At 40.4% G+C, this 26,932-nt stretch overlaps 1 protein-coding gene across 4 annotated transcripts in view; it reads left to right on the top strand.

Annotated features, from left to right (window-relative positions):
• hsf2bp (heat shock transcription factor 2 binding protein) overlaps positions 1–26,617 on the top strand; it is a 30,019-nt gene extending 3,402 nt beyond the window's left edge. Inside the window, exons 3-9 of one of the 4 annotated variants that reach the window (XM_015363352.2) lie at positions 211–314; positions 7,766–7,924; positions 10,887–11,031; positions 15,292–15,409; positions 16,875–16,978; positions 22,726–22,948; positions 24,139–26,617. In XM_015363352.2, the coding sequence (XP_015218838.1) occupies positions 211–314; positions 7,766–7,924; positions 10,887–11,031; positions 15,292–15,409; positions 16,875–16,978; positions 22,726–22,934 (839 nt within the window). In that variant the 3' untranslated portion in view covers positions 22,935–22,948; positions 24,139–26,617. Of the gene's footprint in view, positions 1–210; positions 315–7,765; positions 7,925–10,886; positions 11,032–15,291; positions 15,410–16,874; positions 16,979–17,670; positions 18,143–22,725; positions 22,949–24,138 lie in introns of those variants that run through there. The other 3 variants (XM_015363354.2, XM_015363356.2, XM_015363355.2) reach the window with 3 other exon arrangements.
• The last annotated feature ends 315 nt before the right edge of the window (positions 26,618–26,932 follow it).

Here is a 26,932-nt window from a genome sequence, read left to right as displayed (position 1 = left end):
AGTGGCTACAACAGTTTGCCAGTGTAGCGTGGGAGTTGGTACACCACGGACAATCATGGGTTACCAGTTGGGCGAATCCAGATCTGAGGTATAAAGCATTCCACATTCATGCAAAATCAATCATAGGTGGGAGGGGGTAAAACTGTTTTCTGAGACTGTATCTCCCCAGCTCACAGATTGAGCCAGTCTCTTCTTGCTCCTCTCTGGCAGTGAAGGACAAGAAGCAGGAGGAACAGGAGCACCTGAAGCAGGACTGTGAGCACTTTCGTGCCCAGCTAGAAACAGCCCAGGCCGACTGTCAGAGAGAGAGAGAGGTGAGGTGTCAAACATACCTCCTTACCAGCCACACCAGCCGCTGTGAACTCATTGTTCACTTTTTTGTTTACTCACATACAGTAGATGTTCTGCATTATCAGTTTGACTTGGTCAGTTCTAGTCCAGGTTCTTCAACCACCCAGACCCAGACATGACGATTTGTCCAAATGATTTTGCTGCAGCTTTACATGGCATTACAAACACTAGCTTATTCAGGGACCGAAAGTAAATGAAGCATTTATGTTGTCCATGGTGCACCTGAAGTATGCAAAATAAACTCTAACATAGAACTTGTTTGGCTTCACAGACTTGTTAGAGATTTGCAGAGCACAGCCTTGGCTGTACTATAAATATCGTATTGCGTTTTCGGTCCCCTTGATCACACTCCTATTCAACTAATGACAAAATAATAATTGAGACAAACCTTAAGTGAGGTACATCAATGAAGAGATGATAAACACAGTAAAACGAAACTAAAACTTAAGCAAAACGAAACTTTTAAATATACTTTTTAATCTCAATTTATGGGAAGGAGTTAAAAACCCTGACACGATTGTGTAAAGTGAAAAAGGAAATTGGTGCTCTTAATATCCAGACACATGGAAGCCATGCTGTAGTAGCAGCTGCACTGCATAACAGATCAGGAGGAGAAGCCATGAATAGCTTCACCAGTTGAATTAAGGGGGAATGTTTGGGAGAAATACAGTTGGGATACCTGGATTAACATCTCTGCTCTCTTGAAATGTGCTCTGACATCTTTAATGTACCAGCAATGTGCCACGTTCTTGTCCACTAACATATCTTATGGTAGCAAAACTGGTTTTCCTTAGTGGTCTAAAGAGATCTTTTCTCAGATCTGATGAAATTAGGCTATTAGGGGATCATGCTACTGTCACAAACCAACGAAAACTTGATTCGTTTTTGAGCAACTAAAACCCGTACTATTTTACAGAATGTTATTTGTATTAGACCTTGCAATAACAAAAGAGAGACATGCAGCTAAGGTGTGTGTGCAATATTGCCGCCATTCAAGAATGTTTTGATCAGTAGTTCCATATTCTGGTGATGACTTGGTTAGCCTGTTTTTTTTTACAGGGTCCTGTTGTAAGCATAAGTGTTGGTGACAGTTTATGTTTAGGCGCTCAACACATTGATTTTTATTTTGAGTTTAGAATAAGTATTGCGAACTTGAGACAATGTGGGAATGAACCTTTTTTTCCACTAGATATCTAATGTAATGGACGGAAATGTGTATTGTTCATCTGACAAGGGGACAAATCTTGTACAAAACGTTTTGTGCGAGGTTGTATCAGGGTGGCAAAGTCATTAAAGATCAAGTGAAGCACTACGAAAACCTTGTGACATACCCTGTGTTTTTTTTTCTAATTTTCTGGTGTTAATAGTAGAGCTGAACAACAGCCACTTCTGTACTGAGCAGAGCTTGCTTTAGTGAAGAGGGTGCTACACCACGTGGCTTTCAGAGCCAACAACTTTAATTTTTTTCTGCCAGCTGTCTTCTGCTCCAGTCCCAGAAGACAGCTGGGACTTGAAAAGTCGCGTATAGCTTTAAAAACACACGACCAGTTGCAACCAAGAGGAGGTCATTCTTGCTCGTCCAGTTGCTAGTCGTGAATTGATCCAAGGATCTCATCCAGAGGTTCCCCTTTCCCCCTGCTGGAGCAGCGTGGAAAGTTTGAGCCTGGATTAGAGCCTCCAGGCACCTGACCCGTACAGCCCTAGACAAGAGTCAGATGGCAGAAGTCTGGCCTCTCAGCAAGGGGAGTTAGGAGCCATTGAGACCCCTTGGGAGTGTTGTCACTCTAACTGTCTTGTCTTACACCGTGAGAGCTGTTACTGTAGGGCAAGGCTTTTAGGGGTAGAGGTAATAGTCATTTAGGGGGCAATACATGCCAAATGTAAACATACATACTGTAGTAAAGGGGATGAACATGAAACAGATGAACAGATGAACGTCAGAGGCTAGTGTGAATTTGAATATAATTTTGAAATACTGGCATGATAAACAGCCTCACTGGTCATGATCATTAATGCTGATGAAATCAAGTCTATGTAATATACCATGTATGCCCTTACAAAAAATCTGTGTATTTATGAGCAATCATAGTCATGTACTGTACCTGCCCTTTATTGAACCCCATAGATTTTAAACTTTCCTCCTGGAGGGTTGCTCTTAATTTGGTATGTCTTTTCTTAACAATAATATTACATTCAGAATAATCTTTTCATCTTTGAAAGTACAGTAAAAGCCCACATTAACTGTTCATTTTTCATGAAAGGTGTGACCTTTTTGTCACACCTTTCGTGAAATATCCCAGTGAAGCAGTTATCACTCACTGCCTGGATGGGTCATTTCTTCCACAAGCCCACGTCTCTTTTGTACTGAAAAGCCTCTGGTTTCTCTCCTTGATTGAATCACACGTGTGTAATTTCCAGAAAGGTGCTCTGTCCTGTTTTCTTGCCACCAGGGAGGTGGGGGGAGGATAAATGTGTTATTCCCCTTCAGGATGTTGATTTCCTCTGCCACATTTCTCAACAAAGTCAACTATGTTCCGTGCCAGGGACTAGCCTGATTTGGTTTTCCATTTACTTTCCACTGGGCATCTTTGTTGTGTGTAATCCTGAATTATTTAAGTGCTCTTTAGCAATACTAATGAACCAATATGTTATTAAAACTCCATTAAGTAATTGGTCATTAAAGCACGAGTTAAAGCTATGTCCAGCAGTGCCACAGACTACGTGTCTGTCAGAGAGTGAGGGGGATTTTGCGGTCGTGACTAACTGCTTTTTGATTTTGAACTACAAGATTGCCAGGTGTTGCTAGCGATGGTCACAACACAAAGGAGAAACAGGACTGGGACTAATATTTTTAGATTTACAGGATGACCATTAGTGTGCAGATATCATTGAGAAGTAATGTGTTCAGAGGATTGCCACAATAATCCTTGAACACTCTCTTAAATTGACACAGCGCACTTTCAGAGGAGGTAAGACCTGTCCAATGAAGCATTAAGTGCAGAAAAAGATTCAGCCCTTGTGTTTATTCCAGTAATAGGTTAATCACAGATAGTCCATCTATCCAAACTCAGTAACTGCTAATCTGTTGACTTTGGAATTTAACTGTACATAATTAATCTTCACTGTATACAGTATGCTCGTGCAGTGCTAGCACTTGCAATTCAAGAAACACAGGCAGGCAGTTAGCAGGGAAACTTGTCTGGCTCTGGAGCAGGACTGAACCCACTAGCAGGATGTACTGATTCCTTTAAGTGATATCTGTTGGATTAACAAATTGTTGAAAAGTTGAAAAGAGTAAGTGTAGGTCATTCACACAGCCTGGACAGAGAAACCACTGTGAGACAATCTCAAGTCTCTTCCAGAACGTGGTTGTAGTATATTACACACAGAAAGGTGTCACAAACTGCACACAGTCCCACGAGCACCCACTAATTAACTTCACGCACTTTGTCTATTTAAACTTCCACTCTGCAACTTGTCCTCACTCACTATTGAGGTTTCCTCAACCTGAGCTGCATATCTAGTTAGCGATTTTCCCTGACTTATCGTTTGTTTTTGTGACCCCCTGTATTTCTGACGTACCGCTTCTGATCTCCGACCTTACTCTAGCCTCACGACTTGGATAACGTTCGCCTAGGATTTCAGTTTTCTCTCTCGCTCTCCACACAGGGTCTTTTCCTACCTTTTCCATCAGAGTACGTAACAGAAGGTGTTAGCAGCTTTGGCTTCTGTACTTCTGTATCCTTGCTGGTCACACTCATCAATCAAGCATCTCTGCCACCATCAATCAAGTTACGTCAGCCTTGTTAAAAAGCTGCCTTATATCAGTATTTCGCTTAATCATTCATTGCCCAATATTGCACAGAACACTTCCCGATAATGTGGACAGTGAGAATTAGGAAATGGTCCCGTTATGAGCTTCATGCGTACGGTAGATGATTTGTGATGCTCAGCATGTGGAATGAGAAGAATTTCGGGGCTTCTGCTGTGATCGTGATATTGTTACTCTGTTTTTCTGTTGCTTTCGAGGATCAGTTACAGATGGTACTTTAGAAGACTACAGTTGAAATGATATAGCTGTATAAATATACTTTTTGGTCAGAATGACACTTATTTTCTTATTGTAAGCTTAAGGATGCAAGCTATAGTGCTAAAATGATACATTGTCTCTTTTGTGTCTTAATGTTGTTGTTGTTGTGCAATATTGGGCAATGAATGATTAAGCGGGATACTAATATAAGCCAACAGCCATATCACTATGCAACTCACAACTGGCAACCCACTGAAGTTAAGCAGGTGCAAGCCTGGTCAGTACCTGGATGGGAGACCTCCTGGGAAAAACTAAGGTTGCTGCTGGAAGAGGTGTTAGTGGGGCCAGCAGGGGACGTAAAACCGAGGTCCTGACTCTCTGTGGTCATTAAAAATCCCAGGGCGTTTCTCGAAAAGAGTGAGGGTGTAACCCCGGCATCCTGGACAAATTCCCATTGGCCCTCATCAGACATGGCCTCCTAATAATCCCCCTCTCTGAATTGACTTCATCACTCTGCTCTCCTCCCCACTGATAGCTGGTGTGTGGTGAGTGTTCTGGTGCACTATGGCTGCCGTCGCATCATCCAGGTGGGGCTGCACCTTGGTGGTGGTGGAGGGGAGTCCCCATTACCTGTAAAGCGCTTTGAGTGGAGTGTCCAGAAAAGCGCTATATCAGTGTAAGCAATTATTATTATTAATGTTGTTGTTAAATTGTCACTGTAAATAATCTGAACCATGGTTACTTACGTTGTGAACTTTCCAGTAAAGTTTTGTGTTATTCTAAAAATAAAAATAGAAGAGTATACAATTAAATATCAGTATTGAAATTGGTTTTGTAGTTCTCCACAAATTTATACCGCAGTCAGTCTTATCCTTCCAAAACCATTAAAGTCACAAGAATAATGAAATACATATTTATAGGTGATTATGGATTTGACATTCTTCAAAAATGTGTTTGTAAGTATACTTATTCCCCACAGGCTTAATACTGTACAATGTTACATTAATGTAATATATAATATGTAGTTTGTTTCATGGTGGTCAATTTGAGAGTGTGAGAATAAAATCCAAAATGATAAGAGAAATGTACTGTATTATGTTCCTGGTAACAAACTCCTGTTATATAGTCTTTGACAAAGAGTTTTATGCAGGATGACAAATGCTGGATTCCTTCTGTAAATAATTTGCAATATCTGTTTGAAGATGTCTTGCTACTCTGTCATTGTTGTTGTATCGCATATTCAATACAATAATGCTGACATCCTCAAAGTTGGATGTCTTTGTTCTGGGCTAAGAGGTTCATTCTTACTTTAATCAGTTTGCTCTTTTTTGTGTCATTTTCTGTAGAATACCAAAAAGAATCAGTTATCTGTGCAGAGTGCAGTGTTAGATTCCAACACAACACAACAAATCATAATCCATCAAGAAGTCTGAGAGGATTCAAATGGACCTTTCCTATGATTTGCAGTGTTTTCCTTTGAACCCTTTGAAGAGTTAGTGAAGCTCTTGCTGTTGTTTTCTAGAGTTTTGATTTTAAAATAGCTTTGTGCTTAACTCTTAATAAGTATGATCATAGAGGTTCTAAAAAAGTACTGGTCTAAACCAGGCTCTAAACTAACAAAATGGATAGCCTAAATGTAACATACCTGTTGTGTTACAGTTAAGATAACTGTGTCTTTGAGAGGGTAGAAGGCTGTGATTTATCTCATTTAATCTGCCTTCCATACTAACTCAAAGTGTGACTAAAGCTTAATGGATCCCTCACTGCAGTAGAGGTTTGACTCCAGGAAGGATAGGCTTGAAGCCTAACGAAACAACCCCCTTCTCCACCTGGCTTCTGATATTAGCATATGTTAGCAATCAAAATGAAAAGTGCACTTTTGATTTTAGATTTTTTTTTCTTGGACTTCAGATGTGGTTCATTTCTTAATAAAAAAAATATCTTCCAAGTAATCTAATCAGTATACTTCTGGCTCCTTTTTGCAGTGCATTGAGGATTTAAATAATTGTATCACCGGCACAGTCAGTTTAGTTGTTCAATATGGTGCTAATTACATCAGTGTAATAATGGGTTGAAAGGCTTCTTGTAGTTGTGAGATTATCTCACTCTTACAGGAAACCCAAGCCTACACAAACAGTCTGTTATAGAAACGTCCTCTCTCTTCGATAGTACTGTATCTCTCATTTATTATTGAATTCTAATTTATATTACAGTTAAATAGTTATACATTATTAATCTTGACTTGCTCATCACATTTCAAAATTATAGCTTCAAATATCACAAACAGCACCCATAATCCCATTCCAGCAGTCCAGTACCAAAATGGTGGTCCTTGCAAAACAGAGCTTCAAACAAGACTGCCTGAAAGAACTGCCAGAGACCTCTACCACAAACCTGCCTTGGACTGGTTTGGAAGGCCCAGTGTTTTCCTGCCAATGCTCCATTTCTTTGTGCATGAAAATACACATTTGAAAAGTAGATTAGGGTTTTCACAAGTTCATAGAGGTTATTGACCCTCTGTCTCCTGGAAACCAGCCTTGCCGAGTAATAGAGGAGGTGTTGGTGGGGGATGTTTTGATCAGCAGGTGATAGTCTATTTTCTCACTCCACTCTAATTGCCCTTAATGTCTTCAATGACTTAGTCATCACATCCACATCAGTTTGTTCACATTAGTTAATGGAATACTTGAAGTTGGAAATGAGATACTTGTGACCTTTGCAAAGTGCACTTAAGTAGAGGAGGGTCCTTCCATGTGCCTGCTATTTTCAACTCTGAATGGACACGATCGCAGTTGGACCCGCCTGTGACAGGAAACTGTAAACTGTGCAGTGTGGGTAAATTACTTAACATGACCAAGTCTTGGTTCAATAGCTATTAACAAATACGTAATACTTACGTTCCTATTTGGAAAACAAATGTTTAGTTTCCATGAGTTTATGCATTTTTCCTTTGTGTAACAGATCCCAGTCTCAGGTCACATGTAACTTAAGGACCTGCACACGAGAGCCCGGACTGCTAGGGCTGTGAATCTCCCATTTTTCTTTACCTGCAAGTGATTAAGTACTGTACTACGTATGTTTCATTTGGCTAGCGTATACTGTGGCAGATGCTGTTTGGCCAGAAGTCAGGAATTAAAAAGATGTGACTGTGGTTCTCTGACGATCTAATACGATAATTGTCACCTCTAGCTAGCAAGTTTCTTCTATCTTGTGTCAGGGTGCTGATGTCTGGACACAGTTCTTCCGTGGAGAGGGTAAGAGTAAGGAACGAGCTGTCCAGCTGTGCTGTTGAAGCTGACACTCTGGCTTCTTGCAAGAAAGAGCTGGACGGGATCCTCGGATCAGCTGGCTCACGGTGTGCTTATTCCTGTGCTCCGTCTGCAGGAGAAGATTGTCCTGCGGGAGGAGCTGTGGAGTGCGCAGACACAGCTGCGGCAGCAGGCAGAGTACTGCACTCAGATGGGGGCGGCTGTGTGCAACTTGCTCTGGAGAGTCTCCAGCAAAGAGGAAGTCATCCAGGACATCTTGGCGGGTGTGAGTCAGGTCACAGAAACCTTCTATGAGCTTCTCCACACCCATACCTGTCATGAGTGCATCCACAGCTTCTGCTCTCCACGGCAGCCACGCCAATCCCGTAGCGTTAGATTTTGCAATAATTGTTCATTTTAGATTTAGTTTCTGACAGAAACAAGCTTGATAAGTGTGAAGCTGGTAGTTCAGCCTGGGACTGTGTGTGAGCTGATGCTTTTTTTGTGGTGGTGGTTGTTGGGAGACAGGATGTGGGAGTAGAAAGTTAATTGATATGGAAAGATTCTATAGCGCTGGAAATCCATATATACCAAATCAGCTCTAAAGGCCTGTATTTAAGACCTCCAAACAGTTTTGCAAGGCGAGCGTAGTGGGCCTGTTCAAACAACTGTATTGCAGCTACAGTCTTATCAGGTCTCAGAAGCTCAGCAAGGCTAGCCTTGGTTTGCACTAGGATGGAAGACCTCCACAGAAATCCATGTTGTTGCTGTTAGTGGTGTTGGTAAACCAGTAGGTGGTTTCCTTTCCTATGAACAGTAACTTCCAAATCATTGTCATAGCACGGAGACTGGGGACGCTGTGCTGTCAGGAGGTGCCGTCCATCAGATGAAATGATAAGTTGTTGGACCAAGGTCCTGAATGCTTTGTGGGGCAGGGTGGTGTGGTGGCTCTGTGGCTGGAAGGCTGCTGGTTCGTATCCCATAGCTGGCAGAGAAATCCTATTCTATTGGGGCCCCTGAACAAGGCCCTTAACCCCAACTGCTCCAGGGGTGTTGTATGAATGGCTGACCCTGTGCTCTGCCCCCAAGCTTCTTTCCTTGTCTGTGTGTATCATGGAGAGCAAGAAATTGTATATGGCTAATAAAGTGATCTTATCTTATTTCCAAGGCTGTTTACTAAAATAGGGCTGTTATCACTGTTGTCCTGGCTAAATTACACTCTGGACTCATGCGATCTTGACTTCCTAAAGTTCCCCCTTAATTGAATTGGTGAATTGCATTTCATTTCTATGTCTGGGCTGCAGATGGCTGTCATGCATCATGTAGGTGAGTGCTGCATTTCAGTAGTGAGTTGCCTTCCTAGATTTTATTATTGATTTCTGTGCACAATTGCAGAAGGGGCCACGAAGAAACATTCGCATGCACAGCCACAGAATACTCAACAGGGCGCTACACCAGCCTGGTGTGACCACTATTTGTGTGCTTGATGGCTTCAATGCATAAAAGCTACCTTGAGATATTCAGGGTCCATATCATCATAGGAATCATAGGAACATGTTTGCCACTACCTCTTTTGTTTAAATCAAGTGCCATTTTTAATTGGTCCTCTGTGTGATGGATGCCAATTTGAATATCAACTAACTATAACTATAAGCACTACTGTAAGTACTCTGTGCCACTAAAGAAATTGGAAAAACATACTCTTAAGAATAATCTTTGATGAAGTTCAAGAGCTTTTTTAGTCTCCTCTGGCCATTTCAACAATTCTCATGTTCTTCAGAATGTTACAATTGCAGTGTTTTTCTCTTAATTACATTACATACTGTGGTCTTTAAAGGAATCTGCAGTCCTGCAGTTGATCCGTGAACTTGAAATCATTCAGAATGGAGTCAATAGGAATGTTGTTAAAAAAAGAGGTGGATAAACATAACTGTTATTTAAAATAACATTAACATTGCATTTTCTCAGTCCTTGTAGGGATATGCCGATGCATGTTAGGGATACTAGAAGAGCTGGCTCTTTTAGAGACCTAACAAAGAGTATCGTTAACAGAAGATATGAAACCTCATGATAAAAAACATGATATTTTAGGCATGAAAGCTACAGGAGTGGTTTAGAATTTGCTAGATATTAATTATACGTCAATGATTTTGTCTGTTGTGTTGTATTCTTGGTAAAATCTATTGGATTGTTTTATCACTTGTGTAGTATTTAGCTACTTGAAACCTGCATGTGTCTGTCATCACACAGACCCTTGCCATTTTGGGCATTTCCTCCCCCTGCAGTTTGTCATTGTTGCCTTATTATGCTACATAAATGAATGCAAGATTAACAAGCAGCCTAGATGTAAAGCCTCTTGGCTGTTCATTTTTAAAATGTAAAATCACTGACTTCTGGGAGCTTATGAAATTCACCCATGACATCAAATGGTTTCATTCTTCTGAAGCCTGAATTTCGTTTTCACATGGTGTTGGCAACAGTGACCCAGCAGGACATGGAAAGGGCCTTAAATTGTGCAATTATAGAACTGGGTGAACGGCCCAGACTGGGGAGCTGAAGCGGATCTTGCTGCATGCATGAAAGCAAAGGCCACTTCCTCTCTGCGTCACACTTTGTGAAAATAAGAATACCAAAAAAGTCAAACAAATGATGGAATGAAACTGAAGCAGCTTAGGAACATTTTGGAAGGCACTGTTTTAAACGGTCTACAGTTTTTTTTTTCCTCAAGGAAAAAAAGGCAGAAAAACATGCTCTGTTTATGTACCTTTAAATTCTGGACCAGAAAACTGCTGGCTCGTGTTTAGCAGCCTGTTTGTAAAGTAGCATTATTGCGCAGTTATTAAAACTGCCCATTGCTTATGCAGTGTGTGGATATGCAGTGTGCTTGAAATCAAGTAGCTGTGAACTGCAAACCTGAAACTGTTTCCAAATGGTTATCTTATATTATGGATGACCAATCACTTACTGTACATACTGTAGTTACTTCAAAACAATTAAGGAAAAGCATCTCGTATAAAGGGAAGTTGTCAAAAGTTTTTTGATTTAAGATGTCTAATCAGAAATTGAAAAGTAGAGTAGGATCACATGTGTGGAATTTGCAGTCTGGAAACAAAGAAGAAACGATTTCCTAACACGATGACTTTGTTTGGTGCATGCACGATTAAAATCTGATCATATCTCCATGGTTCTGGTGACCCCGTGCGCTGCTGTGGGTGAGAAACGTGTGTGTTTGTGACGGGGTCTCTGTGTGTTTGCAGAGCAGAGTGCAGACCTTCTTCACCGTGGCCGGGCAGACACTGGAGAGCTTTGTGAAGTCACTCGATGGTGACGGCAGACCCGGGCAACAGGACCTCAGCTCTGATGAGAATCAGTTTGTTTTAGCCCTGGCAGGCGTCATTACCAGTAAGCACAGGGGGATTTTTAATTTTTTTCTTTGAGCGCTACAGACCAACCATAGATTCTGCTCACCTCCAGGGAGTCATGCACTTCAATACTAATTACCCACACTGCTGAAAGAGCTCTTTCTGCCACAATCAGGGGTTTCAATAACATTGAAAAACAGCAGGGCTGTGAGTCCATGGGGGAAAAGGAATGTTAAATGAGATTGGAAAGCAAATTTAACAGTTTAGTTATAGTAAGAAACTCTTAAGCTGTGATAATTGATTTTGTTTAGTAGCTGGATTATTTGCCACTGAAAGAAAAAAATCCCGACAGACTGAAGATATGATAAAGGACAAACTTTCTCAATGTACGGAAGAGAAGAGAGTTGTAAATAAGACTTTTCACAGTTTCATAAAAAACATAGGTACAGTATATATGTTATTTCATCTTGTGATGTCTGAAAATATGCAAAGGGTCTTATTTAAAGCAGTGATTTTAGCCTGTAAGATACTATGGTATTGTGAAATGCCATAGCCTGATCAAAATCCAAATAAGTATGACTGATTAATTGGCTCAGATATTTGTCTGCTGAACAGGGAAAATACCAAATGCAATCCACCAGCTAAAACTGTACCTGCTTTTTCATGAATATACATAAAGAGATACAACTGCAAGATACAAACAAGTTCACAGGGAGGAATCATTTCTATGTGAAAGTGGCGTTTAGAGCTGAAGAGATATGTGAGGTGTGTCTCAATATCTAATTAAATATGATATTTGAAATCTTTTTAATCCTCTTTTTGCTCATCTCCATGTTGACTCAGTTACCCTGTTCCATTTACTACTCGCAAACTCAAAGTTGGCAAGGGCAGGGGGATTAAGGTAGAATTCACAGCCATAGAAATAACGAGTCACATCTGGTGACCTTTTCTGTTCCCAGCGGTGAACACGTAGAGTAATTAAAATGCGCTTAGCTGCCGACTGCAGCATATTCCTGAAGGTCCTGGTATTGATGTAACAAGTACGTAAAGGACTGGCTAAAAAAGATATCCGAGTCCAGGCTGCAGTAAGTGACATTTCTTTATTTGTTATCAGTGTTTTATCTTTGATTTAGAAAAGCAGCTTTCATGGGGCTTTCAGTTACCCCAGCCTAACTGGACTTTTTGATACAAGCAAGCTATTGATTTTGCAACAAATCTGAATAACACTATTGGGTAAATTCAGCATTAATCCCCTGGCTAATCTGTTTCTTAAGAACCATAAAACAGTATTGCAATTGCACCCAATCATATAAACATAAGGGTGAAAAACAGGATGACAACAGTACAGAATGAAGTATCAGACGTTTACATAGAAGAATCACATGCTTCAAGTCTGGACCAAAACATCATCCATCCATTTTAAATAACCGCTTAGTCCAATAGGCCGGCTGGAGCGTGATCCTGACCACATTACCTCTACTTCCAGTGTTGGATGGTTGAGAAAAATGGTGGCTCTTGCCCACCATTCCCTTTTATGGCCTGGAAAGGGGACTTTACCTACAGTACCTACCTTGTGTTAGGTGATATAACACCCTGGACTAATTCCCAGACGTCAGCAAGACTCAGCTGCTATTTACATGTCTGGAGTGGAGGAAGTTCTCACCAGCACAAAAGAGAGATAGAGAGATGACTAATTTAGTCAGAAAAAAGGGTTGGATTGGAATAAGCCTGTTTTACCTGATAGCATCAATATCAGAGCAGAGTGGGTATCCTTTGATGTGTGTGTGGTGATACAAAAACTTGTGTATTTTATTAATTATTTTGAAAGCCTCTTTTTAAAAATAAGTTATCGAGAATGATTATTTGACAAAGCTGCTCTTTTGCCTTTAGACCTTTTGATGATAGTTCTGATGAACAGAAATGAGTAATTCTTTTCATTTCTAATGGCGTCTTTCCTATATGCGGAGTGAATGTTTCATGGATATTTAGCATTTAGCATGTGTAAAGCATCACAGCTGTTGGGCCCTAATACATGTCTGGGAGTATAGTCATTAGCTACTGTTAGGCCAGCAGCTATATCACCCTGCAACTCATAACTGGTACACCAAGGAAAGTAAGCAGGTGTGAGCCTTTGCCAATCCCCATCTCTGAACTGGCTTCATCACTCTGTTCTCCTCCCCACTGATAGCTGGTGTGTTGTGAGTGTACTGGCGCACTTCGGTTGCCTTCACATCAACCAGGTGGGGCTACAAATTGGTGGAGTGTCCTGTAAAGTGCTCTTTAAGTGTCAGGAATTATTATTATAGTTCTGCGATTTCTGTGAAAAACTGAGTTTTTCATTTTGCATGTGTCATTGTCTTTGTGATGCATGTGATAAACAATATAAAATATATAACAATAAATGTTATATTTATGATTAATGCTTAACATAGAAATGGCACCATTACCTCATTATGTTAAAAATGCCATGAAGATTTTTTGGAACTGCTTGCTTCTGTATGTGGGAATATCTTGCTCTGTGTTCCCTCGCTTCGGTGGTTCTGCAATTTTATGAATTTCCAAGCAGCTCACTGTTGACGCAACTTCCTGTATGCAACAGGGGAAGCACCGCTCCAGCTGGGGAGCTCAATACTCAGCTCTGCTGTGCCCTTTTGCCAGCTTGCATACTATCACTTTCATCACCTGTGCTTTCATTCTCATTCATCATCACACTACCCCCTCTCCAGCTGCCCTACAGGTACCTCCTGTCCTCCCCTTCCCCATCAATGATTCTCACACCCTCTGCAAGACTGAAAGATGATGGAGGCCGCACTGTTATCTATGTAGGAGGAAGACAAGTCAGACTAAATTAAACATTGGCCGCTTTCCTTACATCTGTAGCTTTTAAAGGGGCTTATGCTCTCTCCCCCCAAAGATGTGTACTGCATTTACTCTCAACACCCATCTTTCAAAGCTGTTCCACAAATGGGGTTCTCAGTTCCAGCAATTCTGGACCTCAAGTCCAAATGATCAGACTAAACACCAATGCCATTTCCTTGCTATTAGGATTCCATGTTCACATCCTCTAAATCCTTTCATCACCCTTCGGAAAACTTTCCAGAGCATTGCACCCCACACTTTCCACTCCTTGGTCAGGATGGTAACAGTCCTGTGAAAGTCCTGGACCCCCACCTCCAGTCCTCTATCTCAAAATAACAATTTGCAGTTCTTCCATAAAAATCCCTGATTTACTTGAATGCATCCGCAAATCGACTTTGTTCTGAAGGACCCCAAATCAGAGATACCTTCACTGTCTAAATGTCTTCCTATTTCAAATTGAAATTTGAACAGGTTGCATTTCTCTCCAAGAAGCAGCCACCAGTCCCTTCTCATTGATTTGACTCTTGACTCGCCTTCCTCAGTTTCTTGCTCCAGATTTATTGCTGCTAGCCATACCTTTCACCCTTCCCCCACCCCTGTTTCTTAGACCTCTCTATCAGCTGTTATGTTGTGTTTCCTTTCTTCTCTTTTCATCATGGAATAAACCTTTTACCTGTTCCTGTGCAACCTACGCATGCTGACGCAGCTACCTACTTGAAATACCCTTGATGTCATTATAATCTTAAAAGCAGCAGTTAGATCAAGGCATTACCTTCCCTATTGCAAACTCAGCTCCATTATCAAGACTTATAAATCCCTTTATTCATCTAGCCAAACATTTCATCTGAACCCCCGTTTATTGTTAAGAACCTGCAAATGGTTACTCTGCACTGGTTCCTGTATCACCTTCATGGTGCTAACTGAAGCTGGCTTCAGCATTAATCGCTTCTCCAGCCACTCTTCCAGGATCGGCACAGCATCTTCTGGAGCCCAATGTGAAATTAAAATCCCCACCATCGCACTCTACACCAGTGGTCTTATGACACTTTCCTCACGTATATCTGATCCAATCCAGTGGCCTTTCGGCTTGTGTGTAATAAACCAGCATTAGGAATTCTGCATCAGTGTTTTTGGGGATCTTTAGGGATTCAGTCAGCCTCAACATATTAGGTAGGCAGGTACGCCAAACAAGCTCCAATACCCTTTGTCTCTATATAAATTATTAGCATCTGACCAAACTTCTCAATTGTGTTTATGAGCAGGGAGAAAATAAAACTATTTAGTTTCTAATTTTTCATGTATCATTATCTGGAATACTGTGATTTTTCAGTGTTTAGATGAGTGACTGTACTGAGTGGCTTTACAGTGCTCTGGAAGCATCAAACTTGTGCCTGACTGTCACGCTCCTTCCTAATCCTAACTCTAGTGCCCCCTTTCTCAGACATTGCTGCTGCGGCCTGCGGTCGAGACTTTCTTGCCAGCTCCTCCCCAGTTCTCCTGGACACAATGATGCAGCTTCTGGAGGAACTGAAACCAGGTGTCTGTGCCAGACTGAAAGTGTAAGTGCAAAGAGGCCATCTTAATTATTACGTTTTCTTACACAGAGCAAGAAAAGTAAATTGGCAACTTGTCTTATTCATTTTTTCCTCCCAATTTACAGTGCTTTGCAAAAGTACAAGTACCTGAGACAAGCTGGTGTTAGGGGATAAATTAAATTCCAGCAAAAACAACAATCATAAAAGTATTCAGATAGAACATTGAAGCTTTGAATAAAGCATTACCTTTTAAAAAATTGTAATTCAACAAAATCATCATGGGAAGGAGGTAAATAGGCCTGTAAGTGGAAACATGTTGCATTTACATGTTAGTATTATATACAGAAATGTGTCAAGTATAATTGCATACAGTATATACAGTACATGCAGGCATACGGGCAGGTTGAACCATTCAGTGCCGACATCACTACTTTGATGTTTTTAACCAAGAACAACTCAAGAGGTGATTGGCCCAGTTTCACTGGCTTGGGTGAGTTTAAATGGGCCACGGATCGTCTTCTTGCGAAGCAGCAGCAACCCCTGTGACAGGGGCTGTGACAGCCAGGCTTCTGAGAGCTTACTGTTTTGTCAGTGAGAGCTGCATGTCTTCCCTAGCTCTGCGGTTGGGATAAGGAATAACAGGCCTAACCAAGCACATTCCAGGGCTGCTGAAATAAGTTGCTTGATTAAGAGCAACAATAACACTTTGGGAGGGCTAAAATAAAAAAGGTCATTTGTAAGTCAAATATAATAGAAATGTGCATAAACATGCACATATACAGTACATGCATACTTCGCCAAGCAAAGTAAGTTTATATATGTTATAATTAGCTTCCTAGATTTTGTTACTATTCTGAGATGTATTTCTAATGCACTGTGCTATTATTTATGAATAAAAGACATCTAATACTTTTGTATACCTTTACCTGTAAGACTAAAGAGTAGTCTTAAGATAGAAGAATACCGTTTGTTACCACCAAAGAAATTGATTCCATTTAGCTCTTTCGTCCTGCACAATTTGATCCCTTGATGTCACCTATTTATACCCTTTTTATTTCATGCTACAGTTTGGTCCACATAACCTGTTATGAATACACATTATAAATACAGGTTTTTTTCTAAGTGCCAATATTTGAACTAAAATTCTAATTTGTATCTAAATTAAAAAGTGGATGGCTTAAAGAGAAGCAATCCTGTAACTGATGACTTTTTCATATTTGTCTTTGATAAATGTTATGCAGCGGGCTGCACCAGCTGTAACTCTTATAAAAAACAATTGGGGGTGCCTTAGAGAGTATGTCTATAGTTTCTTCATTGTTAGCTGCCAAATGGAGCCACCCTAAAAAGACCCTGACCCTTTCTCAAAAGCTGTTTTTAAAAACATTATTGCCTTTTATACAGAAGCTTTAAAAGCTTAATTCAATAAAGAAATATATAATCATTGCAAAGTCAGGGAATCAGCTGAAATTGCAATTTCTTTACTTTGCAGATTAATACTGATGTTTCTGTATAACATCAGCATCAGTGTGAAAGGCCTGAAGTACATCAGTGAAAGCCCTGGACTTATTCCTCTGCTGTGGTCACTTCTGCAAGGTTCTTTTAATTTTACTGCTATCTGTATGCCAAGTTTAAATGTCATTGATTTCTCAAGCTTCATGTCCTTATCTGGATGTGGCACTTGTGATATTACAATGGTCTTCTGGATCGTGTGTGCACAGAAGCGCAATCAGGCCGACTGCTACACAAGTCACACTGCCGGTCAGAATATTAAAACGATTGATTTCGATCTGATTGACGTCATAAGAAAGAGAAAGAGAAACGTCTTATCTCTTCCATTCATACTGTAGCACCAGGCTGGGCACCAGAACCCGTAATTTGTTGTCTTTGAGCTGGAACTACCGTGGCTGTTAGATAATGGTCATAGCTGAGACTATTAAATTACCATTATAAAGAAAACCTATTTTCCCCTTAATCCATAGACGCTGTTTTTGCAGAACACATTTGAAAAGGTAGCATTCCTTGAATACCACTATCTTCCTTTCTCTAGGAGGCTGCAGTAAAAAAAACCCCAGGGAAATCATGTTGTGTGGAATAGCATTTAGCTCTGCCACTAATGAAATCCTGGCTTCAGTTCCTGCCTGGAGAGTCTTTTGTGTGGAGTTTGGATGTTTTCTTCATATCAGGGAGAAACGTGTTTCCCTGTTTCCCTTTGAATCAATAGATAAGATATTAGCGTTCGAAATACTTAAAGGTATTGACAGGGTCAACCTTGTGGTTTTCTCCAGAAAGAACAGTGAACACACATCAGAGGGCACAGGTGGAGACTTTGTGGAAATGCATTTAAAACCCAGAACAGGAGGTACAGGAGTCTTTAGACAAAGGGCTGTGGATTCTGCATCCAGCTATCCGTGTTGCTGAAGCTGATACCCTAGCTTCTTTCAGGAACAGCAGGATGAGACTCTTGGATCAATTAACCACTAACTGCCAAATGGGCCAGAGGAGCTGAATGGCTTCTTCTCGTTTGTAACCTTTCCTATGTTGTTTTATGTTCGTGTGGGTTTTTACTTGTAATGGAAAATGATAACTCACTAGCTTTATCCAGCATAGCCTTGCTTACAATTATTAAACTTTTTTGAACATGAAGTCATGCTGATGTTTTTCTACAGTAAATATTTCATATTAGCCTCTACAGCAAGTAGGAGCAGTTAACATACATCCAAAAGTATGAAATGGAGAATGCATTGTATGGTGTCTTGAATTAAAGCAGAGCTAGTGCTAGTATTATCTACATTAGGGTGTGGTTCAATCCTAATTAGTACTCTGCAGACACCACTTACATTATTATAATTCACAGAAACTTTTTGTTTCGCAGAAAAAAATTTTGTATAACAAAACTCTACAAACCTACTCCAACATGGGGAGAACATACAATACAGCCTTTGCTCAGATAGCACCCAGGCTCCAGAATTGGACCCGGTGCCCCAGGACTGTAAGGCAGCAATGTTAACCACTGTACCTGGAATGTCCCATTTTGTTAAATTATAAATTCTGTAAGTTGTGAATAGGGAAGTATTGTGGCGCAATGGTTAGCATTGCAGTGTCCCATCATGCTTGTGCCTCTGTCTGCCCTGTGGTGGACTGGTGTCTCGTCCAGGGTGTCTCCTGCTCTGTGCCCATTGCTTGCTGGGATAGACTTCGGCTCCCCACAAATTTGAACTGGAAGAAGCCTTTAGAAGATGGATGGGTGGAAAATGTGAATGCTCATGCTGAACACTTCCATTAATGAAAAAAGAAAAACAAAACAATAAACATGGGTCTGAATACAAGTTGGTGTGAAAAAAATATAGTCATGAGTATATATTTGTAAAGAATTCTATTAATTTTGAACTAAGAATAACAACATAATTCCAACATAAGGAATGTGTGCTCACATAAAAAGCAGGAAAACTGGAACTAATTCCACAAGGCTTAAAGATGATTAAAAGTCATGTGATCAAAATGTCAGATTTTGCACTAGCAGACTGGTGTAGTCTTATTTCTTATTATAACCTTGAATTTTGCAAAGTAATGCAAACAAGTGTTATTTAAAATTTTCTCAGTCTCATAAAATATCTATTTTTAGCTATGGTTAGAATTAACAAAAAAATCCTACCCAAGTTTGATGGAAGCTTGAGAATCATCATTGAAAATGTGGATCCAAGATTTTGGCTGTATATTGACACCAGTCATATCATCTGTAAGCACATTAGTCATGTGGACCTAAAGGCACTCAGTCACAGGACACTCACAAAGCTTGAGTACGTATGAGTACATTTGCACTTTGAGTGCAAATGTGACAGAGACAATCTTCACATAGAACTGCTGGTGCTGTGCTGTATGTGTCCTGTGTGCAAGTGTGCTAAGCTTTGAGAGAAAGGACAATATTGTCCCAGATTGTATCCTTGTCAAGACTACCATCCAGCAGGTTTTATATAGAAGTTTCTCTTCTGTGATAATAATGAAAAAGTCTTCAAATCAGTATCCATGTGTTTTTATAGTTTATACATCTCTGAATGTTAAGATGTGTGGATCTTTTCTAAATGCAACTGACATTACACTTAACTTTTTAATTTAAAAAGGAAGCTTTTTATTCCTGGTAGACCCATCCAGCTCCTTTGGTAGTCGGTTTGTTAGATGAAAATCACATTTATGGAATGAAATGAGGCTAGATTATGGTTTGATGTGCAAAGCTGCTGATTAGCTCCTTTTTTCCACATTCTGCCCTGAACAAATTTTAAAAAATCATTCAAAATAACAAGGCATTTAATCAGTGATTGACAAAACCACTTACTAGAATACATTCATTTACATGCATCATTATTTCTCTGCAGGGAGTGGGATTCAGAGCCACTGTAGTAATCATTTGTACCTGTGTAAGTCAGAACATGGAGATGGAGATATTCAGTTAATTGCAGGTCTCAAAGCTGTTCAGAGCACAAGCTGGGGCCATCACTGTTTTTTCAGAGGCAATTAGCTGGATTCGTCACACTGGGTTTTCACAGCATGCTCTCAGAAAGAGTCTTAATCAAGGTAACCAGAATGAGCTACCTTTAGTGCCTAGCTAGACCTCTAGTTAGAAAACTGGTGAATAACCTGAACATGAATGAGCATATAAGAATAGATAAGTATATGAGCATATAAGCATATTTGGTTTTACTTCACACTCAGAGCATAGCTCAAAAAAGATAAAAGCCTGACTCTGCCAAAAACATTGATGTTGTGAAAAAGATTTATCAGAAGCGATTCTCGGCATTGAATTCGGTCCGCTTCCAATCTGGCTGCTGGAGTGGTAGTTGTTCGCCTTGGGCGGGTTAAGGAACGCTGGCAGTATGGAAAACTCTGTGCTTATCGCCACACAGTAAGCACATTACATAGGTAAGAAGTTTAAAGCTGATGTAATGCAATTACCGGGGCCCTGCAGAAGGACCGTGTGGATGGGCTGCAGAGAGAGCAGCGGCGGCGACAGAGATAAGGGGCAGCTCTGACAGCTGTTCTGGGTTTATTAGGCCGGGGCTGAGCAGCAGTGACATCAAGCATTATCGCAGCTCCCCACCCTGTGACGCCAGCCGAGGGAGCCCAGGCCTTCTGAGCCACTGCATGAGCGCAAGTGACATGTGCCACGAGAATGTGACTGAGACCAGCTGTTGGCAGAGCGAGAGGTTTAAGCGTAGTGTGAGCGAGAGCATATGGCACAAAGGGGACGGCTAATCTTGCAGGATTAGACGGGTGAGTAGGACTAGCGGGGTGTTCTGCTCCAGGCCTGGGTTTCATTTCCTCTGCTCAGGCCGGGAGTTGGGTTTTAAGTGACACATGCAGCCTACTCAAATAACAAAATACCAATAAAATACAAGTGAGAAGACTAGTGTACAAAAATGTACACTACATTGCATTTTTATCAAAATAATCTTAACCATGAATGTTACACCATTTATAAAATTAGGTATGGTTAGGAAATTTGGTTTTGAGGCAGCAGTGAATTGATGGATGTAAAAGAGAGACTGATGTCAATTTCAAGAAACATCTTGGATGCATTCCAATTCCCTTGTAACGTACAGAGACATGAATTGTGAAATGATATCCTAGATAGTCTATGCCAGAGGAAACTTGCTTTGTATTTCAGTTTTGCTTAAAATATTGCAAAGCTTACAATTGTTGTATGCAACTGTGGATTAGTAAATTGAATTGGTGAATTATTCACAAGAGATACTTCACGAGTGGGGAAGTCTCCTTGCAGAACCACAGCCTTCTGCCATCAGCGTGCAGGGTCATAGGGGAGCTCTCAGGACGAAGTAGCGGTGATAGATCCCTGATCCATTCATCACTTGTTTTCACACAATCATCCAACGTTCTGCCTCACAGCCGGGGGAGAAATCCAGTGCCGCCAGGTCTCGGCTGTAAGCCTCATGTTCCAGTGTGCATTGTGTGAAAGCCTTCACCGTGTCTGGAAGCACTGGTCTTCTTCCTCGGGGTAGGGGCTATGTTCCTGGAGGATGGAACTCCAGTGAGAGCATAAGAAAGGTTACAAACGAGAGCTGGTCCTTCAGCCCATTCAGCCTGTTTAGTAGTTCGTGGCTAATTGGCCCAATGATCTCAACCAGCTCTCTTTTTGAGGATAGCGGGGCAACTGGTTTCATACTCCCACAACCCAGCTGTCAGCTGTGATAACTTAGAATTACCCTCAGAAAACAAAGTAAAATGAGGTTGAAATGTACCATTTTCTCATTTTACTTACGGGAGGGAAACTAAAGACCAAGAGAAAATATGGGATTATGTTTCTTTTCACCAGTAAAATACCACTAATAACATTTACTGATAAAATGGCCAATGCAGATGCAAATTTTGTAATTAAACCTTGTAAAGTGTTATTATTTTAATTGTACATTTAAGGAGTTTGGTTTATATGTAAGTATGCAATAATAGAAAAAAAAAAAAAAGTCTTATGTTAAATTGGTCAAGTATCAAGTAGCAGCAGAAATCTCCTTTAGCTGTGCCTCGTTAAAATCGGTAGAATTCTGTTTGTGCCTCCTGTTATAAAGCTGCTCTGCTGTTCTGGTACAATACAGATTTGGTTTGACATTATTTTCACAGAACCTTCACTGAAAATAGGTTTATGTTCAATGAGAGACTTAGGCAGCCTCAGTCCCTGCAAAGATACGTAATAAAAGCAATCGCTATCTTTAAAGACTTTTTCTGTTTATCTTGGTTAAGGCAAATTGAAATACCTGACCATGACGGGATCTTGAGCTTTTAGAAATTGTGTTAATTCATCCTTTCCTTTTGCACGCCTTTCGAAAGCAAGTTTCATTTTGTAGGGGAAATTCTAAATTTTCACTCTTGAAAGAGAAGCACAAACCAGACTATCATTCTCTTTAGGTAGAATTAAACAATTTGTCTTTCGTACATTTAAATATTTAAATATTTTACTGGGATCTGTCGGTGCCCTCGGGTCCTGCTGTGTGCTCACGTCCTCTGACTCCAGGGCATGACAGCTGGGTGACAGAATTTGGGTTCTGTGTTGCACTAGAGAGTCTGTGCACCAGAGGAGAAGAAGATCCTTTCTCTTACTTAAGAGTAACACGCTAAAAGTAAATCCAAGCAGGTTCCCTCTCCGTACTTAGGAACACTGGCCAAGGCCGTGCCTCCTTGAATGTCAACACCAGCTGCACTCTCAGGACTCAAGACTGTAATCTCCCAGGCATGTGGCTTGCTCTGGTCACGTGCTGCTTTAGTGAGGTGTGCTCGGGAAAATCCTCCTTCAGATCTTTCCTTAAAGCTTGTGTTTTGCTGGGTGTCGTTGTCAGATCCTGACTCGGGCGTCTGCCTCCACACCCTGCGCCTGCTGCAATCCATCGTCCTGGACGAGGGGCTGCTGCCCACAGTGGCCTCGGAGCTCCACAAGACACTGCCCCTGGCGCGCGTCAGAGAGCTGGCGGCCAGCGCCCACCCGAGCCTGCGCAAGGTCGCCAGTGAGATGCTGGAGGACCTGGGGGCGTCAGTCTCCCAGTGGTGAAGAGGAGTTTGGGGGTGAGCTCCTGAAAGAAGTGGTCTCCAGCACATGTTGGTGGACCGCTTGAGTTGAGTATGCTCTACTGTACCATGTCTAACAACAAAAGCCACCAGGTTTTAAAAGTCATGGTAACTCCACCCCTTGCATGGAGGCATTGGCACTCTGTATCTTGAATGAGGTTACTCGCTAGAACATCTTAAGTACCACTTGCTGTGACGACCCCTGGAATTTAAAACTAGTAAACTAGTGAGAGTTAAATCCAAAGAAGAAATGGAGACAAAACAGCTGGGGGACATAATTACAGGCACCCCTGTATTGTGTGAAAACAAGATTTTGATTCAGGTCCAAGAGAAATAAAATAATCTCACAATCTCAGCAAGTGGTGGCTTTTTTTGTTGTTAGATATGGTAGAGCATATTCAAATCAAGCAATCCAGTGTCACTTTAGCAAATCTACTTTTACATTATATTTTCTCTCAGATATCTAAAGGAATTAGAAGAGATCTAAAGGCCATATACTTGTGTATATGTAAAAAAACATCTGAGATGGTTATGAGTCACTTACATACTGACTTGTGGTTTGGACAGGTGCTGCCAAAGATGTGTGATTATCATTTCAAGATTTATGCAACAAAACGGATGTGCAGTTTAAATGTTTTCATTGCATGAACCACAGCAAGATAGCCTTAGATGTCTTAGATAGATGTCTTGGGCTCTGAATGTTTTGAGTCAGCCTTGTACTGTAAGTGCTGTGCTATTTTCTGTTCAAGTATTACCAGAGAAATAAGACATGCTCAAATGACAAAACATGAGCATAAGAGGTCATGACATTTGTTTGAGCATAAATTATAGAGCTTGGTACAATGTGCTGCTAAAACAAATGTCATGACCACCTATTTTCACATTCTATCATTTGCACATGTCTCTGTAAAATGTTATGCATGCTAATATAACATCCAGGGTAGCAGTGATGAAGAGATTATGCTGTCTTTATGCAACAGCGTTCAAAAAAGCATTACCATAAAAGCCAAAGTGTCTCAGGTGTAGTGAAGCAGGTGTGGCCAGATTGCCACTCCCATAGCTTCGCCCATAGCTCTACCCAGGCCATACCCTGTGGAAGAGTGGGGTGTGTGATGGCAGAGGAGGTAAAACTACCCAATAAATTCCTGACAACAACCTCTTAATTAATCTGTTTTTTTTACCGTAAGGTTTCTCTGGAGGTGAAGTTGCAGCTCTGAAGAAGCTGGTGCCTGCACTGTATTCTCTTGGGGAACAAGAAGATTCCTGCTTATAAAGATTTTTTTTCTCCTTTCCGGAGATAACAGCAAGTTCTGGAAAATGTAGTGTTCTTCACAGGTCACATCAGAGTCAACATACCTTTGCCAAGGAACTGCTTGTACATTACGAACTTTATCTGTAGACAGCAGCATATCTTTGTTCTTTCGTGGAACATTTGACAATTACCATTGATGCCTTTTTTAAAGGATTTTTGATCTTTATTTTGAGCAAAACATATTGTTAATGTACATCCATGTGTTTCACTGAATGTTTAACATCTATGTTTATATCTGTTTCACCTGGTCATTTCTGTGACACAGTGGAGTGAAGGGGTTAAAAAGCTGTAATATTCTGAAATTAAAGAGGTCTCTTGACCTTCCATGCCATTTTGCATGCTGTGCATTAATTTTTAAATGTCAAAGGCGATGGCATGTGCCTTTTGTAACCACATTCTTAACATGTCATTGCAAAATAAACCTGATGGACCTTTGTGACACAGAAAAATGTGAAAGAAATGACTTCCTTTCAGCACTTTTTATTGCCCATACAAGGCAAGAATGAGTGTTTATTAAGGGTTGTCATTGCAGGGGAGAAAAAGAGAAGGGTTTAGTTCAGAAGAGACAGGCTGGTCTAGTCAAAGTGTTTAAAGATGAAGTCTTTGGCTCACTAGTCATTGACTCACTTGGCACTGGAGTGATTTATCACACATCACAGCTTTTGTTCCTCTATCAGTTGAAGGGATAAATACTGTGACTACAGAATTGTATTACAATGGTTTTTTTATGAATCTGCATTGAAGGTGACTTTTTAGTCCTTGTTTTCTTCTTTCCCACTGTTGTTACTGTAGCTGAGTCTGAGCATCTTATTCATTAGACCTTGTTTCATATAAAATTTTAATTGATTTTTTTTCTACTAAGTAAAAAATTGTTTAAAAAAATCACTTTTGTACAACTCTTGTGCACCTGGGTTTAAAAAGCAGTTTGTCTCATTTTTCACAGTTGTTTTGGCAAAAGGACACAGTTCAGCTGCTCATTAATATAATACATTGTCTTTGGATGTATTATCCATAAATGCTAGACAAAATAATATATTTGCCACTGTTCTGGCGTTGTTGTGTATGTAAAAATAAGTTATATGATTCACTAGATTAAAACATGCACTCATTGTAGACGAGTATGAGTCAGAAACTTTAAACAGAATAGGAATCAGCCATAATGTTACAGATACAGCCTCATGTGACAGATCCTTTGTAAAGTGTCTTTGGAGTTCTTGTTGGAATTGTACTGTTTGATAATATTTAACACAAGCTACTTTACATAATATTATAATTGTATTCAGTAGAGATGGTTAAAAGCACTGCATAGGTTTACCATTTTCATGGTCGGGACTTAACAAAATAAACTGTAAATAATTGTAAATCTTGAAAAATATTGGGTTTAATAATATTGAAACTTTATTAAAAAAAAATTTGATCCTGTTGTCTGTAAATCTTAAAACATTAGAGGATATACATGACTGATGAGCAAAACGTTTGATGTGATCTGCTGACTGTCCCACAGTGCATGTTTAGGTTTTTCCAGTTCCCAGTCTTAGTTTCTGATGAAGAACTCATCAAAGTTACTTGCTGTTTAATAATGGCTGAACTTTGTAAAACCTTGATTATGCTAGAATAGGGATTTCACAATGCTAACAAAGTTCATTTTGTTCCAGTGCTTAGGTCTGTTATGTCAAACTAACTCCTAACCCATAGATAACACAGTTTGTGTTCTACAAGCACTAAACCAAAGCATGAGCTCATTTTCCTTGGAAGTCATGTGCCCCTTCCTCTAGAACATCCCTCAGACATGCTGGCATGACTTTCAGAGAATTCTGCATTCTGCGGACCACAGTGTAGTTAAAGTGGGTCCCTTGATGTTTAAAGTCACAAACTAGTGAAACAGCAGTACCCTGACAATTGTTTCATTGCGTGTACACAGTAACTTACTGTATGTATGTAGAGTGACCTATAAACTGGTATCTTTAGGGAGCAAGCAGCAATATTGCTGCTGTTGTAATTGTTTAGGTTACTGTTTGTTTCTGATTTATTTTCTTCCCATATTTTCAGTTTTCTGTGAAATAAAAATCCCTGGACAGGAAGTTCAAAGCTGAGTGAAAATGACACCAATAGGTCAAGTCGTTTGGTCTCTATATTGGATTTTTGATAAAGTTGAGGAATTTACAAAAACTCCTCTGAAAAGCAACATTGTAGAAGTGTGAAACTTGCAAAGCTGTATTATGCCATGCCCTTACAAAAATTGTTGACAAGTTGTGCTGCCACCATCTAGCAACTGGTCAAAAAATTCAGTACACATAATTTAGGTCAAGAATTAAAATAATTTAGACCTTAATAAACATAGCCTCCATGAGTCACATTTGTGTTGTGGGTGTTTTTCAAATTCTGTATTACACTTTGGTGAAGTGTGACACACTTATGAAATGTCATGTAGTCCCAGAGCTTGTGTGGATCTGCGGTCAAGGAGGAAATGAAGCTGAAGGGTGTTGATCCAGGGATTCTGGTGTTTCTTATGATCGCGTTCTTTGAAAAGTTCAGATCCAAAGGTTGCTGCTTGATGTTACCTCATGTCCAAGATTTAGACAGGATAAGGACAGATGGGTTGGAAACATGGTTTATTGGTGAGTCAACATGTTCCCTAAAAGTGCTTGACCAGGAGGAGTGTAATCTGG

Source organism: Lepisosteus oculatus, chromosome 15, assembly GCF_040954835.1.
Source record: "Lepisosteus oculatus isolate fLepOcu1 chromosome 15, fLepOcu1.hap2, whole genome shotgun sequence".
NCBI classification, from domain to species: Eukaryota; Metazoa; Chordata; class Actinopteri; order Semionotiformes; family Lepisosteidae; genus Lepisosteus; species Lepisosteus oculatus.
The sequence above is the reverse complement of the archived record's forward strand: the minus strand, read 5'-3'. Positions and strand labels throughout refer to the sequence as shown.